Genomic DNA, 21,490 nt, shown 5'->3' with positions numbered 1-21,490 from the left:
ACGGTTTATGTCTAAAGAGATGAGGTGTGGGGATTATGGAGAAAAAAAAAAAAAGAGCGAGAGAGAAAAGAAGAAGATTTCACTGATCCTGGGTCCAGCATTGGTCCAGTCAGCCCAGGGGTCCAGTCAGCCCAGGGGTCCAGTTCCGGTGGGCATGCACACGTGGGGCTTCAGTTTGCGTCCTTTTATCAGCTCCTTGCCCCTCCTTCAGGCGGGCCCTCAAACTCATTGGGCTAATTAGGTGTCATGCACAGTTAGTGCTTCCAGAACCTTTTGGAAATGGGTCGGTGGGCTTGGGGTCGTTTGGGGAGTGACTTCTCCCTCCCCGCAGGTACAACCGTTCTTGGACCTTTGGCCATGTATGGTGAGCTGAGCCTGCGGCTGGGTTCGTTGCTGGGCAGGTTCGTGGTTACGCAGAGCGCACCACTGAGCAGAACTTGGCCCACCACAGTGTTTGAGACATTAACTCCTTCAGCCTCTGACAAAAGTTAGGCATCAAGTACTTATCCATGCCTTCAAAAATCTTCCCTTTACAATGAGCTGTAACCTGAAATTGGGATTCTTGTTAACTGCTGGGTTTTGTCTGTGATGAACACCTTCTGCATTACTGGTAAGGTAAAATCAGTTTGATCCAGAGGTTTTATAGCTGTTTCTCCAGAATAGCTCCTATTTCATAGTATATATTGACACTAATTGATGGTTCATTTGAATGCGAATAAAAGTCTGGAGAACTGGTTTGAAACCAATTTACTTAAGTGTCTGGAGATCAACTTGCAATGTTACAAATGCCTAATTTTAATAGGTATGCAGGTGAAACAGACACCTACATCCATATGACTTACACATTAACAAAATCCTCATCTGTCACATTTTAAGCTTCCTGTGATTCTTATCTTGGCAAAACTCATGGAACACAATATGAGGTTCATCTGAGTGGAAGTCACAGTATCAGACCTAAAAGGTTAAGTTGTCTGTATTCACCCCAGTTGTGTGCAAAATGGGAGTAAAGTTAACATTGGCTAATTTAGGGAAATGTCTATGGAGAAAGGAAACATAGTAAGTGGTTGACATCACTATCTGGATATGAAAAGGGAGGGGGAATGCTGGTTCTTGTCCTCTTCACAATCTTAAGGCTTAGTTCTCATTTACTTTTCAGCCTGTGGCTGTCTAACATAAAGGCCAATAGTTTACAGTCACAGGAAATTGTGTATTTGGCTGTGATACTGTTTGAATTATAATATGATGAAACCGCCTGTGTGGGGTGGGTTTGTTATGACAACTGAAGCTACAAAGATTAGGTAAAATTTCTCTTATAAAGCAGGAGAGAGAAAATTACAGTGAATGGCATCTTAAGTGCTTAAACTACAGTTTCTTCAGCCTTTGATATGCAATTTTAATAGTTATGCAAGGTCAACACAAAGATGGCAGGATCATCCTTCAAAAGAATTTGTTTTATTTTATGACATATACCATAGTGTCCTCAATCATTAAAAGCATTCAATTTGGGGATACCTGACAGCTTGTTTGACTGATATTCCAGGCCTAGTTTAACAATCTTTGTCATGGAACTTGACTATATACTGTATAAAATGTGCAGTATGTCATGTTTGTAGTATAGGTGTGTATAAAAAATATTTAGTTGATAGAAAAGAGTTCTGTTAATAGGCAAAAATCAACATCTTGGCTCAGATAAATGCAAATAATTCTAAATATTATAACTAAATATAATTCTCTGTCAGCTGCAGAATTACTGCACTGTTACCAACAATTCAACTTACTCACCCACAAACATAAGACCAGCAGCCATCCAAAACACATAAAAAAGATAGCAACATACATCTAGATATTGCTGCAATTATTTTGAGAAGAACAATATCATGCTCATGTTATAAAAGCTTCTCGACCACTGAGATCAATCCTCTAGAGAAAAATGGATTGGCTCTTTGAATGAGCTACCTTAATATGATGTAAGTACTTGGTGCAATACAAGTCTCTCCCCACCACTGATCATTCAGCTAAACATGAAACATGCAGAAAATTATTAACCATTGTAACCCATGATGGAGGAAGATCATCCTCTGAATGAAATTTCATCATGCACGCCTTCATTCTACAGGAACTGCCCAACTTCTCCTCAAGTTACTTCATAGACTTATAAGAAAGTTAATTTTGGTCAAATATTCTTAATTCTCTGTTTCTATGGCAGGCCAGGAGATAAGATAGGCTTATGTGGTCAAAGGCTTTTCTATTTTTCCTCAGTAATTTCTATTAAATCTCTTAAAAGATATTACCTTTATGTACAAGTTTTCCTTTGCTTATTTAAGGGAGTAACCCTTAAATCATAACAGCCAGAACACTGCCACTACCAGTCAATGATACTAAACTGTAGTCAAGAGAGAGGAATGGACTACTCCAAAAAGTTTCACCTCAGCCACCTTTAACATCTGTGCTAGAATGAAATGAATTTGAACTCCTACTTTTTAAACTTACAGTTCTTAATACAGAAATCAAACGTGGACTCATAAACAACTCTGTCATGAAAATCAGAATTTGATTCTCTCTCACTTTCTATCTAGTTCAGAAGACTGCACCATCAGCTGAATAACCTTAACTCTAGCACCAACCAAGCGATCTCTGCTCTCTCAGCCATTAATGTTTTCCACAGGTTACACTAATAAAATGCCTGTATTGCAGATGTCAAAATGCACACAAGCCACAGCACAAAACAGCTTTACTGAGAAGCCATTATTCATCCTTTCTGAAAGTATAAGAACAGGGAGAGGAAGGGCAATAAGTCTCTGTTGCAATTTTTTATAACAACAGGCATGTGTTACCAGAAAAAAAACCCAATGTTGCATGTGTCCTAACAAGAAAATATGTATTTGTAGGACATTTGTGGGACAGGATGAGTTAAATAACTTAGCCTGGATTTGATGTCTTATCCACTAAATAGCTTCCATTCTGTTTTCATTTTCAAATAAAGTGGTGTCAGTCCACCACTTTAAATATAAAATATATAAGCACTTGACTGTACTGGAATTGCAGTGATCTCTAATTAAAACATGGCAATATAAATTAGAGTAGATAACCAGTATAGACACAGTTTAAAGTTAAAAAAAAAAAAAAAAATTAAAAATTGGCATTCCAGATAAATGTATAAACGTGGAAGATTTGACTGTATTGACCTCCACCAGCTATTAAGTACTTACCTGTAAGTAATAAATATCTTACCAATAATTCCTTGTTGATACATGATTTCAGCTATAATTATAATTTACATAAATATAGTCTAACACAATACATACCCATATCAACATGCACCTATTCTGGATTCCACGTTGAAATGAACTTGTCATTGTCATTGGTGACAGCATTTGGCCAGTTCCTGTCAAGAACATTTCCAACCACTCACCAATTTCATCCAGGGGAAATCTGAGAGAGGACTCAAAAAGTCCAGGTCTTTAAATATTTTTTGAAAACAGCTATGTTGCTTATAGTGTCTATCGTTGCTTTCATTACACATCAAAGAACATATGTGTGTGTGTCAGTGTACATTTAAAAGCAATGTTATAAATTCCATAATCAGAGTAAAAAAACTTCGAAGAGTCCAAACACAAGACATAAACCATAGGTAAGAAAGATTGATGGAACTACTTATTTACTCTAGCAAATTACCAAGTCTTTTCTCATTGTTAATAGGAGATCAAGAAATTGCATTTTGGCTTTGAAACAAGAGTAAGAATGATCAAAAGGCAGAGGAGAAAAAATGTAAAGGAAAACACATTGCTTCTGATGAGATCTAAAGTGGGAAGGAGCTTGAAGAAGGTTGACTTGAAAAGTAGGTTTTCAAAGAACCAAGGTTGAAGTAAAAATAGTGCTAGAGACATGGAGGGTAGGCAGGGTGCCAGTGCTAGGCAAGTGAAAACAATTACTGGGGCAACAGCAGAAGAAACATCACAAGGTACTAAGACAAAAGTCTAAGAAGAGCTTTAGAAACATGGAGAGTGATTTTGGATTGGGTTTTGGAGTAAATGTTGGCTGGGTCATGTGGTCACATTTACTGTAGGTACATGAAATGTAGAAACCAGCATTATACTCATCCCAGCATCAACAGAAAACAATTCTGAGAACAGACTGTATAGAGTTTCACTAGTCAAGGAATGAAACCTTATCCTGACAGAAGCCAGTGAAGTTTCTTCACACTGCAAGACAAACATTTACCTGAGGCAAAGGGAACTAAAACTATGGATGCAAGATTTAGTGGTGTTGGACTTTTCAGGAGCATCTCTGCCTGCAGGGCAACAGATATTTGGACTGAAACAGAAGTCATGAAAGAAATGGAGAACAGCTTCAAGACAATGCCACATTTACAGAGCGTGATGGTAAAGAAGACATATCAGGGACAGAGGATTCTTGAGTCAGCTGTCTGCCTCTTGAGATACTTGGCAGAAAAAGGATCACTGAAAGTTAGTTTGGCAATATTCTTGCATATACCCAGGCAAAAAACTGTGCCAGATAATTTATAAATAACCACTTGCACAATAATTCATTGATGAAATAAGAGAAGAAAAAGTGAGTATGGAAGCAACAAAAACGTTTTTGGTTAAGTACAGCTACACACAGGGAAGTGAGACACTCTCTCATCTGGCTGATTTAACATTTTCAAATTTTTACTCTGTTTTGGCAGACTATTTATATAGGACTGTTCTTTGGTCTTTGTACACCGAATCACCTGTGAATGATGAAAATTTTCTCTGTGCCACAGTAGGTCCTGTACACCTTGCTTTTACATGGCCTTCAGAGCTGAATTGTAATAGCAAAATTACTTATACAACCAATAAGTGTCCAAATGCTCCCATGAATCTCATATGCTGTTTCCATCCTCTCCCCCTGCTCCTCTGATTTCCTTGGCAAGATAGTTTATATACATCGGCAAGAGATGGCACATCTTTTTGGAAAATGTTAAAAACCCCTGACATATTTATGTCATATTTAGTGTCCTTTCCCAGTATTTAATCATCAAAATTATTTCATTTTTACTAATTTATTTGAAGAGCATCTCTGGAATTAATTCCATCGTTAAGTACAAAACTCCTACGAAAAGTAATGTAATAACAAAAATCGGGCTTCTAAGATGTTAAGATTATACTAGATCAACAGAGGGCAGTCTTTGATAACTATAAATTTATATGTAGACTTGGTGAGCAGTAAACTTCTGTTTGTCTTATACAGGAACTTTGAGTTGTGTAGGTTTCAGTAAGATTACAAATCTGTAATCCATCATCAAAAGCAGACGCCAGATGCTCTCAGAAAGGGCTGCATTTAAAATAAGAATAGATGTGCATTCATTTTTAAATAAACAAATGTCTTAAATACAGATTTATCCTGTTGAACCTCACAGGTAATTTATTTCAGAAGAAATGTTCATCACTAGATTTCCATGAGCACACTTTTATTTATTAATACTCTGTTAAATGAGCAGGTCGTCTTTGTCTTAAAGCTTTCTGTTTCTGTTTAGACTCAGAAATATAGTGTAGCAGAGCTGCAAGCTTTCATGCAAGGATATGTAGATTCTTTTTTTCCCTGGTCAAATACCAGTCACCTTATTCACCAAAAATTTATTTTAAAAGATCAATGGACTTGTTATTGGGCCTGATTCTGATTTGTTACACTGACTTCAGAGACAATTGGTAGGAAAACACTTTGGATTTACAGCTATGTGATCAGATCAGAATTTAGCCAAAATTAATTTTCTTCGAGTACGATTTGAACACAACTGTTGGCACAAGCCAACAAGTCAGCAAGCTAAGGAAAATCCTTTAAAAATTCTTATCAAATCTATCATCTGGAGCACTTTTTATTTTATGTTGTGCTGTGAAAAGAAAAAAACCCACATCTTGCACTTCATACTTGGACTGTGGCACAAGAGCTCATTGACTTGTTTGACAAGACAGCAACTGCTAAAAATAAAGAGGACTTCTGCTGTTTGTACATGGAGATTTACTACTTGATGATGCAGATAATAGAAATCAAACAACCTGACCCTGTATCCACTGAAAATAAGAAACATATGTATCAGAGATGGGTCAATCCCATCCCTTCATTACTTTTCTCTTGATTTTTTTTTTCCCCAGTTAAGAAAATAAATCTGCCTAAAATTTATTTGTTGGAATGCCCTTCTGCATTCACTTTCAACACAGGTATTTCAAAAGCTGTTCCTTCATCTACCAGATTTTTCTAACTCTCTTTACCAAGAGATATGATCTCTTGATAAACATCACAACAAATACTGGACTGACTTTAACAGAGAAGAGATTGCTCTGTTACAAACATGGTTCAAAACACATCATCATTAAAGAGAAAATATTTTAAAGGCACATGTTTACCTGCTATCCCTAACAGTCTAAGAATATTAAAAACTGGAAAAAAAAATAGTGCACTTTTCATTAGATACCTTGGGGTTTTTTTCTTCTGCTAGAACAACAAATAAAAAAGCTAGATGCTATTTGTAAGTGATTTATTACCCTTTTTCACTAAGTCTCTCTACACACACATGCATATATGCACACATGGTTTGAGTGGCAAACTCTGCAAAAGGGAGTTTATTTTTAAAAAAGGAAAATCTTTCTCCCTTGAAGTGAGTAAATGTGAAGATTTCTACTGAACATTGGTTCTGTAAAACTTCATTTCACTACAGCCTAAATTTGGAATCAAACTTAGATGGTACACATATCTTTAATAAGTTAAGCTATTCATGCCCGTGCAGGCAGAAATGCCTTCAAATCACCCCAATGCTACCTCAAATCTCTGTGCTGGGTCATTTGGTTTTGGTTGTTTTGTTTTGTTAGGTTTTGTTTATTTATTTGTCTGTTTTAAAACAGAACCAAGGACTTGACACTAGACCATTATATCTGGGCAATTCCAGTCACTCCATCCTGAATATTGTCACCTCTGACAAGAAGAGATACTAACACCATGTTTGTGAAACTACGGGAGATTCTTGGTCCTGGGACTCAACTTTTTCTACTGAACTATTTTTCTTTGAGGCTTACAAATAAGACATTAACTTGCTGAAATCCAGGGTGAATGCCTCATAAGGGCAGAGAAATGGTATTAGTGTTGCTTAACTTAGTAGATATCTAACTACTAGAATTAGTACCTCCTGCAGCAGCATCCAAGCCCGTAATTCAGTACAGACCACTTTAACAAAATAGTTTTCTGCAGTTTTCCACAGGTATGTCAATAACAGAATATAATAAAAGTATCTCACAAATTACAATAATCCAACATTGTAGAACAGGTGTGCACTGATGTCCCCCTACCCCAAACCAAGCTGAATTACTTGTTAGAATGAATACTTATATGTGAACATGGCTGACTGTGCCCACGCCTCAAATTCCAAATTCAAGTTTTCCATACAGAAAACAAGATCACATGCCATAATGTTGCTCCACCACTGAAGGATAACTTCAGAGATTATTTTAAAAGAAGGCATCACAAACTTACACAAAGTCATTTCCAAACAGCTTTGGGTCGTCTTTGAATCTGTCCCTCCTTAGTATTTTTCGCTTTTATATTGTCAGAAACCTGTTTTAAAACAGACCGTGGATCACATTTCATCAGCAAGAAAGAATTCCAGCAGCTGTGAGAGAAGATGAACAAAAAGTCAGAGCCTGCCACTGGCAACTTTAAAGGGCAAATAACTCCTGCAAGCTCCGGCTCTTATTAATATGCTTTTAACTGCAGACACGAGATGGCAGAAATACTGCGAAGCTTTTATTCACCCGCTGCTGTGACTAGCCACCTCCGAGGAACGAAACTGGGTATTAACTAACGCGTTCTGCCCCGGAGACCCTTATCCGTTGTCTTCCTGGCGCAAAGGCGGGCGGTGCCGCCGAGCGGGTCTCCTCACCGCCCACCGTTCCGGCGGCAGCCCCGGGGCCCTTCCCGCGTGACCCGCCCCCGTCTCCTCCCGGCACCTGTCTCCCCCCCCCCATCCCCCGTTACCCTGGTTCGGCTCTCGGGCAGCCCCGCTCCTGCCGCCCCGCCGCCGCCCCGCGCTCACCTGTCGCCCCGTCCCCTGAGGCGAAGGGAGACCCCGAGCCCTCCCTGCAGGCGACTCGAGGACCGCCGCGCTCCCGCTCTGCCCCAGGGAGCCGGGATTTAAGGCAAGAGCGGGAGGCTCAGCGCAGGGCAGGCGGGGAGCGGCGGTGCGGGGCTGGCAGGGGGTACCGCTCCTCTGCTGTGGGCGAGCAGCTCCGCCCTCCCCCCGACACGGGGGCTCCGGGCGGTCGCCGGCGCCTTTCCCGCGGGGGCTGCCGGCGGGGCAATCCGCGCCCGCCGCCTGCCCCTTCCCTCCCGCTCCCGCACGGCCGGGGCTCGGCCCTACGCTCCCTCGGCGCCCTCTCCTCGACAACCTGTTGAGGGGCCGGAGCAGGGAGGGGGGGAGGCTGTCCTCCCCCCGCCCCGTAGCTTGCAAGATTGGCAAACCGCTCTGTCCAATCGCGCCAGACGGCCTCGCCCCCCCGCGGGCGCCTATTGGCCGCTCGGAGGCGCGAGGCGGGGCATCGCAGCTCGCGGGGCTCCCCTCTGGAGCGGGGCGCGCTCCCCTCAGAGCGCAGCGTGTGTGAGGGGCGAGTGGGTCCGGGCGGCCGGCGACTCGGCCCCTGCGCCGCGCAGACACCCACCCACCCCCCCCCCCCCCCACATCGCCCCGGCTGCCGGGGGCACGATGCAGGCTCTCCCCGCCGCGCCGCGGCGGCTGCTGGCCGGCTTGCTGCTGCTAGCCCGCTGCGCCTGGGTGGGGGCGCCGGAGCCGCCGCCAGACAGCGCGGCCGTCTCCTCGCCGTGGGCGCCCGAGGCGGCCGCCGTCGTGGTGGCCAACCGCGGGCTGCGGGTGCCCCTGGGCCGCTCCGCCTGGCTGGACCCCGCGCGGGACCTGGTGCTGCAGGTGCAGCCGGGGGACCGGTGCCACCTCACCGTGCTGGACGAGGAGCCGTCGTGGCAGCGCCCGGGCCGCCTGAGCCCCCGGCGCTTCCCCTGCGACTTCGGGGCCCGCGAGGTGCAGTACTCCCACCTGGGCGGCCGCAGCCCCGCGCGGGACCGCGTCCGGCTGCAGCTGCGCTACGACTCGCCGAGCCGCTCCCTGGTGCTGCCCCTGGTGCTGGAGGTGGAGGTGCTCTTCACCCAGCTGGAGATCGTCACCCGCAACCTGCCCCTTACCGTGGAGCGCCTGCGGGGCACCAGCAACCCGCTGGACGCCCGCAGCCTGGAGTTCGCCTTCGAGCCGGGCCGGCAGCGCTGCCGAGTGGGCCTGCTGCCGCCGCTGGCCGGGCTGCCCCGCTACGGAGAGATCCTCAACTCCCCGCCGGCGGCCGCGGGCGAGGAGGAGGCGGCGGGGGGCGGGCCGGTGCCCGCCTCGATGTGGGACTGCGAGGAGTTCTTGCGCCTGGGGCTGCGCTACCGGCACACGGCAGCCAGCGGCTCCCCCAACCGCGACCTGGTGCCGCTGGTGGCAGAGCTGCGGGAGGCGGCGGGCAGCGGGGCACTGCTGAAGCGTGAGTACTTCCAGGTGCTGGTGCGGATCCGGGCTGGGACTGAGAATGTGGCCCCCAAACCCAGCTTCTTGGCCATGCTTATGATGGAGGTGGACCAGTTCGTCCTCACCGCTCTCACACCTGACATGCTGGCAGCTGAGGATGCTGAGTCGCCACCAGACCTGCTGCTCTTCAACATCACCTCTCCCTTTGGCCCCGGCCAGGGCCACATGGTCAGCACAGATGACCGGAGCTTGCCTGTATCTTCCTTTAGCCAGCAGGATGTGAGGGAGCTGCGCATCGCTTACCAGCCGCCCGTGGAGGACTCGGATCGGGAGCGGATTTTCGAGCTCGAGCTGGAGGTGTTGGACCCAGAGGGTGCTGCCTCAGAGCCCTTTGCCTTCGTGATTGTGGTGAAGCCCATGAACACCCTGGCACCTGTGGTGACCCGCAACACCGGCCTCGTGCTTTATGAGGGGCAGTCGCGGCCTCTTTCAGGCCCTGGGCCCAGCCCCAACCTGGTGATCAGTGATGAGGATGACCTTGAGCAGGTGCGGGTGAGCGTGGTGGCAGGGCTGAGGCACGGCCACCTCACGCTCCTGGAGGACACTCCAGCAGCTGCCGCCCATCGTAAACACTTCACCGTGGCTGAGCTGGCAGCAGGCCGGGTCATTTACCAGCATGACGGCAGTGAGTCTCCGCTCAGTGACAACCTGGTGCTGCGGCTAGAAGATGGTGGCTCTCGCCACCGCGTTGAGTTCCTTTTCCCCATTACCCTGGTGCCCACTGATGACCAGCCGCCCCTACTCAATGCTAACACGGGGCTGGCCATGGCTGAGGGTGAAACAGTGCCCATCACCACCCGAGCTCTTAGTGCCACTGACATTGACTCGCAGGATGCCATCCTGCTTTTCACAGTGGAGTCTGGCCCCACTGCTGGGCAGCTCCTCCTCCGTCAAGCACAACCACCTCCTGGCTGGGAAGAGGAGGAAGATGATGAGGGTTTTTCTTGGAGGAGGGTGCCGAGTTTAGCGGGGAGCTCCCTAATCTATGAAAAGCCAGTAAGAGAGTGGCTGCAGCAGGACATTGTGGAAGGGCGTCTCTATTACCACCACTTTGGGCCTCACAGCCCTGGCCCTGGGGTTATGTTGGACCAGTTCGTCTTTAGAGTCCAGGATGACAATGACCCACCCAACCGCTCCAGACCACAGGCTTTTGTGATCCGGGTACATCCTGTAGACAGATTAGCCCCAGAGCTGCATAGTAGCAGCAGCCTGCACTTAATAGTTGCAGAGCAGCAGGTGACCCCACTGCGGAGGAAGCACTTGTGTTACACAGATCAGGATTCAGGGGACCGTGAACTCCGCTACACAATAACCCAGCCCCCCACTGACACTGACACTAACCACCCTCCAGATGTATATGGAGCGCGCCTTGGATCCCTCGTGCTGACTGAGGATCACTCTGTGGAAGTTACCCACTTCACCCAGGCCCAGATCAATCATCACAAGATCTCGTACCGACCCCCACAGGAAGAACTGGGGGTGGCTCCTCATTTGATTCAGTTTCAGTATCAAGTACAAGATGCAGCTGGCAATGCAGCTGAAGGGACTTTCACCATCTACCTGCAGCCTGTGGATAACCAGCCTCCTGAAATCACTAATACTGGCTTCACTTTGCCTGAGGGAGGCAGCCATGTTCTTAGTCCAACTGAGCTGGATGCCAGTGACACGGACACTGAACTTGCCCATCTCAGATTTATCCTGACCCAGGCTCCTCGGTATGGCCAGTTGCAGCTTTCTGGGTACAGTTTGATTCCAGGAGGTGTCTTTGGCCTGGAGGATATCAGACAAGGGAGGGTGGTGTATGTGCACAGTGGAGCTGAGACCAACAGTGATACCTGCAGGCTTGATGTGAGTGATGGGATTCATTTTGTGCCCATCACACTGAAAGTGAACGTGCACCCAGTTGATGATGAGGTTCCTACATTACAGTTGCCGCCAGGCACTCTTGGTTCCTACCTGGATGTGCTGGAGAATGGTGCTGCTGAAATCACTGCTAATGTCATTCAGGGCACGGATGAGGATACAGATGACTTAATGTTGACCTTCATCGTAGAGGATCCTCCTCAGCATGGGAACATCCTGGTCCAAGGGGTGCCTGCAGAGAGATTTTCCCAGAAGGATCTGCTGGATGGTGCTGTGGTATATGCTCACACTGGTGGTGAAGTAGGCCTTCTGCCCAAAGAAGATACCTTCAACCTTACCTTGTCTGACCTGTCTGAGGAGTGGAGTGTCAGGGGCAATGTTGTTCAAGGAGTTTCGGTCTTGGTGACCATTCTTCCTGTTGACAGTCAAGCCCCAGAGATTTTTGTGGGGGAGCAGTTCATGGTAACGGAAGGCGACAAACGGGTCATTACTCCTGCTCACCTCAGAGCTGAAGATGTGGATACTCCTAGTGATGATATACTCTGCACCATTCTTGCGCAGCCCACATCTGGGTATGTAGAGAACATCTCTCCAGCCCCAGGATCTGAAAAATCCAGAGCAGGTATAGCTATAAGTGCTTTTACCTTGAAAGACCTCCGTCAAGGGCATATTTTTTATGTTCAAAGCATACATAAGGGTGTAGAGCCTGTTGAAGACAGATTTGCTTTCCGCTGTTCTGATGGCATTAACTTTTCCCAAAGGCACTTTTTCCCCATTGTCATTATGCCAATCAACGATGAAGAGCCTGAAATCTTTATGCGAGAGTTTGTTGTGATGGAAGGCATGAGCCTGGTTGTTGATACCCCTATCCTCAATGCAGCTGATGCAGACATCCCTGCTGATGAGTTAATGTTCACAATCACCCGGCTTCCCAGGCATGGCCACGTTGTGAACCAGCTGGTCAATGGAACTGTCCTAGTGGAGAGCTTCACCTTGGATCAGATAACAGAGAGCTCCAACATACTCTACGAACATGATGACTCTGAGACAAAGGAGGACAGTTTTGAGGTGAAACTCACAGATGGTAAACATACCGTTAGGAAAACGGTATTCATCATGGTTATTCCTGTAGATGACGAGACACCCAGGATGGCTATCAATGATGGTTTGGAGATTGAAATAGGGGAAACTAGAACTATTAATAACAGAATATTGAAGGCTACTGACCTCGATTCTGAAGACAAAACCTTGACATACATTATAAGATACGGGCCAGGACAAGGCCTCTTGCAGAGAATAAAGCCTTCAGCTGGAGTTGAGAATATCACCCTGGGGATGAACTTCACCCAGGATGAAGTGGATAGAAACTTAATTCAATATATGCATTTTGGCCAAGAAGGAGTTCGTGATCTTATTAAGTTTGATGTGACAGATGGAATAAATCCTCTCATTGACCGCTACTTCTATGTGACAATAGGTAGCACTGACATTGTCTTCCCAGATGTGATCAGCAAAGGAGTTTCTTTGAAGGAAGGAGGGAAGGTAACCCTTACTACTGATTTGCTTAGCACCAGTGACCTGAATAGTCCAGATGAGAACTTAGTTTTCACTATTACCAGAGCACCTGTTCGTGGTCATCTTGAATGCACAGATCAGCCTGGGGTACCCATCTCCACTTTTACTCAACTCCTGTTAGCAGGCAATAAAGTCTATTACATTCACACTTCAGAAGATGAGGTGAAGATGGACAGCTTTGAGTTTGAGGTGACTGATGGCTATAATCCTGTATTTCGTACTTTCAGAATTTCTATCAGTGATGTGGACAATAAGAAACCTGTCATCACAATCCATAACCTCGTGGTGAGTGAAAATGAATACAAACTGATAACCCCGTTTGAACTGACTGCAGAAGACAGAGATACACCTGATGCATTGCTAAAATTTATCATCACTCAAATACCAGTTCATGGTCAGATCATGTTTAATAGCTCCAAACCAGTCACCACCTTCACTAAACAAGATCTAAATGAAAATCTAATCAGCTACAAACATGATGGCACAGAATCAGTTGAGGATAGCTTCTCTTTCACTGTTACGGATGGCACTCATAGTGATTTCTATGTCTTCCCCAACACTGTGTTTGAAACAAGGAAACCTCAGACTATGAAGATTCGAATAATGGCTGTGGACAACAGTGTACCTCAAATTGTAATAAATAAGGGTGCTCAGACTCTCCGTATTCTGCCCACAGGTCACATTGGGTTTCTGATTACCAACAAGGTGCTCAAAGTGGAAGACAGGGACAGTTTACAGGTTACTCTTAAGATCAGAATCACAGAGAGTCCGCGCCATGGCTTCCTGATCCACCTGGGGAAAGGCAACCATAGCATCAGCCAGTTCAGCCAAGGTATTACAATGCTCTGTGCTTTCTTTAGATCATTGGAAATATTCTTTTTCATGCCAATCTCTATAATAATTGGTGGGCGAAACTTTCCAACAGTGAGCTTATTTATAATGGCTTTATTGTTTTTCAGTTCTGTTTATTATTTATTGCATCTGTGACGGCTTTAAACAGCAAAGGGGTCTACTGGATAAACACTGAACAAAGGAGCATCTTTGCTTTGGAGAGCTTACAGTCCAAATAACTGATTTGGACTTTCTACCAGTGATAGAAATTTGGATGACAGAATTGGGCTGCACGTGGTTCCAGATGCTTAGAGGCTGAATGCCTTCTTTAAACAGTTTTATTTAGAAAAAGCTATGGGAGTGGCCAAGCTATTATTAACTAATTGTCATACCATGGCTAGAGTATCAGTTGCCATACAGTCTGAGTGCATTTAACTGTAAAAGCAAAATCATTTCCCAAACATGGGGAAATAATATACTATGAGTGCATTTGTTGCCGTAATTACACAAATCTTAACCACAGAGTGTTTGTGGTAAAATAAAAGGTAATGTAAATGTTTTAAAATTATGTCAGTGGTAGTTACTTTTTACATGGAACTAAAATACTGGGTGGTATAAATAGGACGAAAACCACATGTGCCATATGTTCTGAAATAAAGCCTCAACACAAGGCTATGAAGTAACTTTAATTGAAAGGGGAGCATTAGCTATTCTCCAGAAAATTTTCCATTTTACTTTGCAATGAGTTAATATCTGGTTAATTAACAATGAAATGAGTTTTCTTGGAGCCTCCTGCAGCTGTGGAGCGAGCAGACAGCACAACAGCATGGACACTGAAAGTTAAAGGGGCCCAGATGGGCTGGGCTGTGTAGGTGGTAAGGCTAGAGATTGTAGTTGGTTGTATTTCATTTCACAGAGCCCATACTGGTATGTGTCCCGTGTTACAGTCTTGGCTGTAGTGATGCTCTTGTCAGATATACCAAATCTTGCAAACAGGCCTGATGTACTTCTGAATGGCTGGGATGCCCTAAGTTCTGCCTAAGTTTGCAGTATTAGTGCAAAAAAAGAGGATGAGGAGGGACCAAACCATGTCTAAGCTTTGGGAGCTGCCAAAGCTCCTTAAATGTAAGGCTTCAGTAGTGAACTGTGAGTAGTATTAAGAGTATCGCTGTCGGGGTGAGTGAGAAACAGAAGAGAATGGGAGTGAGCAAATAAACAGATTATCACTTTTTTAATGGTTTGGTTTTTTGGGGTTTTTTTTACGTTGGGGAATGTAGAATTATTGAGTGGGTGTTCCTTGAAAGCAGACCACTGCATATCACAGTGATGTCCCATTTTTTCAAGGAGGGGGGCACTTAGTATAGGTACATATTCCATTCTCTTTTGTGCCGTGTGGCCAGGCGCACATTTGTCAGATGACCCAAATGAAGTTGTTAGTTGGCTTTCAGTCGGCAGTCTGACCACATGGCATGCTCACTGGGCTTCACGCAGGCTTTCTTAATATCCTGGGGCTGCCTGAGCTCGGTGAGAAGCATGCAACCCTTAGGAAAAATTGGTTTTAAAGCTAGTGAGGATACCCAGAAAATGATATAACTTCACAGGTTCCCTGACAGTACTGGCACAAGCACTCTCATTTGTGTTGAGTTGAAGAGTGTTTTTAAGAAATACACATTTCTTCAATAATTTTGTCCTTTGGCCTCTATGAGCAAATACCTCCTGAGCATTTGTGTTATTTCTGTGGTGTCTCTCTTCTCAACTTCCTGAATGCTTTTTATAATGGTTTGTATTTTATGAAGCAAACACATAAAAATGTCTTATGAATGCAGGGCCAAGCACTTGAGGGAGAAGAGATATCTGGAAAGGCTGCATGAAAGCCAGAAAGCAGCAAGCTTACACAGGGATAATACATCTGCTGAGGACAGGGAAAGAGAACTTGCTGGAAGTCATAGAATAACCTGGGAGTGAAAGTCGTGGATGAAAGGGCACTGTCTTTTCCTTTCCTTTTTCCTCAGATGCCCTCTTGTCTGTAGCCACTTCGGGTATGGGAGAGGTTGTGAATGGCAGGGAGACAAAAATTCGTGGCTGAATCTAGAAGGCCACAGTTTTGAGAAGTAATGTGAGACACAGAGGCCTTACGCATACTCAAAACTCTGTGTGTAGTTCACTGTTGTCCCTCACCTTCTGGCCTACTACCATTAATGTGCAAAATGCTGGCAAATCCAGAGTAGTGAATTTATGCATATTTCATGTTTATGCTGTACTGAGATGAATAATTATCTAATGTTCAGGGCAGGAGTAAACAAGACCCTCTTTTGTCCTATTTTTAATGATCCTAATGTAAGTGCAGGGTTTGCAACCGGCCATGAGTAATAATTTTGACTTTGGGATGCTCCTGTATTGACTATTGGACCTGCTGTTATACACTTTCCTTTTATGTATTGATCTCCCCCCTTTTTAGGGGTCCTATCCTGCCATGTGGGGCAACCTCTTACAAAATGCTGAATAGTGCCAGTTTCATTAACAGGCATGGGTCCTGATGGGGCTTGTAAAACATCGTTACAGTCTTTCAATTTATGTTGGAAGGGACCTCTGGAGGTCATTTGGTCCAATCCCTACTCAAAACTGGGCCAACTTTGAAGTCAGATGAGGCTGTTCAGGGTCACATGCAGATGAGTTTTGAAAGCTGCTCAATAGTTCGTGAAGTCTGTGCTAATACTCTACCACCTCACACTCCATTCCTTGGATTTGGGTCTGTGACTGTAAGAACAGGCAGCCTGACCGCTTTGAGTGAGGTAACATTGATGAAACAAGAGTCATTGTGTGCAAGCAGCTTGAGCAGTTTGGTTTTTCAGAGTGCCTGTAACTGAAAGAGAGGGCAGAGCGATTGTTTAGCAAACAGCTTTCTGCCTTACGCTTGAGATTGCTTTTCAATAGCTGCCCACAAAACTTTATCAAGTGCTAGAAAGGAAATTAGCCTAGCTTGCAAGATGAGCTAAAAGCCTCCAGTCAAAATGCAGTTGTGCAGAATATAGCATGTCCAGGAGATTTGTTGTCTATTTGGTTCAGGAACACTCAGTGTGGGGCTTTCTATTTAGTATACATCAAATACTTCTGCCACAAGTACAATAGGTAATCTTTTGCTCACGAGGCTCATAGAGTTAATTGGGATTGCTCAAAGAGGGTATTAGAGTGTGGAAGAATTAACTTCTTGATAAAAGGTCCCCAAATTCTGCAAATAGTTGGTGCTTTTTATTCTTTTCTGTTTAATTGTTAAAATAATCTGAATGAGAGAGATGGGCAAGTGACAGTAACAAAGTAAAATATTCTTAAAATACATTAAGCGGTTCATAAGTTCATTCAGGTACTGTCTGTTACTTCACGTTACACCTGAAAGCAGCACTTTTAGTTCATTTTTATTTCTTTGTGCTTTATATTTACAATTTGGTGCTAGTGAAGAGAAAGCTTAAAGAAAAACACTTGCCACATGGTAATTTCTAGTCTAGTGCTGTCCTAGGACAAAAAAACATACAAAGAATATTGTGTCTGCATAGTCGTACTGCACTCGTCTCTGCAAGTCAGGGCTGGAATTTGTTCATAGTAGATATTCATTAAAATTAGATAATTTGTTTAAAAGTGGGGAAAGTCTATTAAGGAACTGCCAAGTCTTTCACATTTAAAGAAGTTTAGTGGTATATAACAATTAGGTAGCTCATGTTTGGATAATGTTTTGAATGTACAAAGTGTGACGGACTGCTGAGCGTGGTTTTGGGAGTCCCCGGTCCCACATGGGTAAATTTGTGAGTAAGGGCCAGGTCACATCCCACAGCTCTGCAGGTGTGCTGAGGAGCCAGGATGAAGGGGAAGGAATAGTGGAGAGTAAGGATCTGCCTTGGCAATAATATAGCTTGGTTGATGTCTCAGCACTTCATGTAGCCTCCTGAGGCCAAAGATATCTACATGGCTACTCCAGCCAAATACACAGCACTTTGCAAGCAATGCTTTTATTCAGCATTCACCCCGATAATGCTTTTTATCTTCTTTTTCAGGCAAGTGTTTTCAGAGAGACAAATGAAGTTGCGAAGTGCATTTGTTTCTTAAAGAATATATATAAATACATGTAACCTTTAATAACCACATCAGTTTCGCAGAATTTTAAATGGGAAATCAGTGCCCTGATCTAGTGGAGATAATTATATTTTTTTTTAATAGAAAATTGTTGGATGGATTTCAAAATTATGTTGGAGAATTCCAATATCACATTAATATTTAGCAGGCACGGTAGTTATACAGTAATGAATTGTGCTTACAACTAGGCAAGTTTTAATATAACCAGCATAATGAACAGAAAACAGGTCATTCCTTTGCAATTCTTTTGACAAAATTAAGATGTTCGGATGACAAGCGACTTTTTTTTGATGAGGTGGTCCTGGTCCTGCAAAAGCTGGCTTGAGTGCTTATCTTTATATGTGTTGGAACCATGGATTTTGGTAAGGTCACCCCCATGGGCAAAGCTGAGTACTTGTGTAAGTGTTTGCAAGATGAAAGATTTATTTGCTCCACTGGCATGAAGAGGTATTTGTTTGCGTCCTCTTTACAGCCCCATGAATTTTTGATCTCTAAGTTTCAAATATTTATGGAAGAGATTCTTCAGTGACATATATTTGCTGATAATGCTCTTAACTTGTTTGCCCTAGAAGATGTCTGGCTACTTTTGGAACTGAGGATTTTGAGGAGCTCTAACAAAAGTGCCTTCGGCTTTTTTTTACTAATGCATATGCCCTAACATGGGAGGAGAACTTGGGTGGTACTTGAGCTCCACTTTAATGCTATTAATTTCTAACACTTTTTCTTAAAATAGTATCAGACGTGGATTTGTACCAATAAAAGTCTTTCAGAGAAACTGACAAAGATTACTTTTTATGTATTACATGTTTCTCATCACTGCTCAAGGAAACCAGAAAACACAATATTAATAAATATTTGTTTACCTTTTATATAGTCTCTTTATTGCAATTGATGATTCAAAACTGTGCATTGAATTTTCTCTTACTGAAGTCTTCTGTACTTTAATTGCATGTATTTGTGTTCTTAAAACAGTCAAATCACTGTACTGTAAGTGTTTGAGCACTATTTATTTCAGTTCATATAGATTATATGCCATATCCTTTGAAAACATGCTGTTAGGAAGGATGATCTGGTGGAGAAGGCATTTTTGTGGGGGACTAAAGAGATTGAGATTTCTCTACTGCAGAATGTGTACAGATATCCTGTCCTAGAGGTGGACCACATGCCAGGAGTAATCTAGTTCTAGAGGCAGGGGGCGGATCGTGTGGGCTAATTTGTCTTGCCTCTTGAATGGAGGGTAGAACTTAACATAGAAAATACCCTGGGTTTTGCTCCCATTTCAGCCACAGATTTTCTGTGACTACTACAGTACTTCTCAGGATGAAGAATGGCAGAACCAGTATCTTAGTGAAGATACACCTCTGTTTAAGAAAATGCCCCACTAAAAATCTGTAGTAGTTCTGACTGTTGAGCCCATGTTTTTACATTTCCTTTCAGTTCTTTTTGTAAATACATCTTAAAAGAAAGAGGGCACTGAGGAGGGGGAAGTAAAGGGAGGGAGAATGAATGGTATATGTAAAACTTCAGTGCTGTTAATACTGAAATGCCTGAACTCTGCTAGAGAACCTTGACCTCTCTCTGTTGAAGCTGAACTATTTAATACATCTCAAGTTTTTCTATAAAAACAGTTTCTTACCTTCAGCATTTAAAATAAAATCTATTTTTCCTCTTTCCAGCTGATATTGATGGCATGAAGATATGCTATGTTTTACGAGGAGGTGACAATGCCACTAGTGACATTTTTCATTTCATCGTTGAAGATGGTGGTGAGTACTCATAAGATCTGTGCTTTTGTTGTTTTTGAAAGAGTTTAAGAACATTGAATTTAACTGAGGGAAGTCCATGTTACCTCCTGGAATATGATTTTTGTTATGACTTTCCCATATTGTGAACTATTTCTGGTGATTTTGAGAGGTGTCAATAGAATGGTAATTGCATCTAATGAAAAAAAGCTCAACCTACTCTAGCAAGAAAGTGAAATTCTCTAAGTCTACTAAGATAACGTGGGCTTTCTGTAGTTTTACCTTTGTATTCCCTGTCCAGGCTCTTTACACATAAATTCTCATATGCCTTTTATCTTGAGAAACTTCTCAAATTTTGATTTGCAGTTATGGTTGCCTACCTCTTTAAAGGTTCCAGCTATAAAACTATTCATATGGACTCATTGTCTCTGATGTACATGTTGCATGGAGTTCAAGGTCTGATTCTACCTGCTTAACATAACAGAATCCTCAATGCCTTGTCAAAGGTCTTTGTCAGGTGACTGATGTGAATTCTCCTGACTAATATTGTTTTGTAGGATTGTGGAGAATGCAAAAAAAAAGAATAAAAACAAATTGAGAATACTGGCATATACTCGCTTGAGGAAAAAAAATGTAGGGTTTTTTTTTGTTTGTTTGTAAAGAACAACGAAAGAACAGTTTAAGGGGTAAACAAAACACATTAACAGGCCTTTTTTTTTCCATCCAAACTCTGTACTTAATGTGGATATTCCTAAATGTAGATATTCCTGTGTGTTGTAACAAGTGGCTATAGATTATGTTACTTTAATACCTTTTTTAATATGTGATATATAGCTCTATGAGTAATTGGCAATTAATTTTATTAGTTGATTTAATAATATACTTCTTAGAAAAAATGCTTCAAGTTAGCTTATTTTCAGCTCGTGTACTCAGCTTGTGTTACTGCTTCACAAGAAGCACAGCCAATTAACAGTATTAAGATCAGTGAGCCGGGATTTGTCCTGTCTGTCACAGATTGAACAGTTTTGTCACCATCTATCATTTCTGGAGCGGCATATTAAAGCATGTGCTCCTGTTCATTGTGTTGGACAAGCACAGAAGAGAGAGTAGCTCTAGAGACTTTTGAAAATGTCTTTGCAAATCTTTGCTACATCAGAGAACAAGTATTAGATAAGAGTTTGTAACACTTGACTTATTTTCCTTAAATGTTTTCTTTTAACTGAGATATAGGTTAGAGAAATTTAAAACTAAGTAAAGATAATGGAGCACGGGGTGCTATATTTTCTTAGTAATATCATCATTTTCTTATGACAGGTGTCACCACATGGTGACCTTGTTCATGATTTTCAAGTTGTTCTTCTAGTAGGTGAACAAAAACTCAGTCTTGAGATGTTTCAAGGTTTCATGTGATGGGCGTAATTAAAGCTGAAGAAAGTTTGCTCTGAGCAAACTGATTAACATTAAAACTGAGTTTCTCCTTGAGAACCCAACGTTTGTAAGACTTCTCTCCGTGCTATTTGAACACTTTCAAGTGGCAAATGTGTAGTTAAAGCAAATTGCACTTAATATTATTCCGATGCTATACCAAGAATTTTTCTTTCATTGGAGAGCTTACCTGCCACATCTGCTTCTACTTGGCAGAGTTGTAACAGCCGGAGTCTGTTACCTCAGGCAATTGCCTGGAGGCCAAGTACAAGGAGTCATCAAACTGCTCTGGTGTGAATTTTGTTGTGGATTTGAATTTTGTTTATCC

The 21,490-nt window shown here is 43.3% G+C and overlaps 1 protein-coding gene and 1 long non-coding RNA gene across 3 annotated transcripts in view; one reads left to right on the top strand and one right to left on the bottom strand.

Moving 5' to 3' along the window:
* Positions 1-237: 237 nt before the first annotated feature.
* Positions 238-8,403, bottom strand: LOC115353586. Of its 2 annotated transcripts, none has more exons than XR_005930922.1 (3): positions 8,066-8,403; positions 7,507-7,642; positions 238-5,316 (listed from the first exon to the last, which is right to left on the bottom strand). It is a non-coding gene; the product is annotated as an uncharacterized LOC115353586 (long non-coding RNA). The 2 variants fall into 2 exon arrangements; XR_003927620.2 differs by having other exon boundaries at positions 238-3,385.
* Positions 8,404-8,731: 328 nt separating this feature from the next.
* The window catches only part of FREM2 (FRAS1 related extracellular matrix 2), a 142,925-nt gene continuing 130,166 nt past the window's right edge, over positions 8,732-21,490 (top strand). Inside the window, exons 1-2 of the mRNA XM_030042908.1 lie at positions 8,732-13,871; positions 19,672-19,761. Coding sequence (XP_029898768.1) covers positions 8,732-13,871; positions 19,672-19,761 — 5,230 coding nt within the window. The remainder of the gene's footprint in view (positions 13,872-19,671; positions 19,762-21,490) is intronic.

This window comes from Aquila chrysaetos, chromosome 19, assembly GCF_900496995.4.
Source record: "Aquila chrysaetos chrysaetos chromosome 19, bAquChr1.4, whole genome shotgun sequence".
In the NCBI taxonomy this organism is placed as follows: Eukaryota; Metazoa; Chordata; class Aves; order Accipitriformes; family Accipitridae; genus Aquila; species Aquila chrysaetos.
This window is presented reverse-complemented; position numbering and strand designations above follow the sequence as displayed.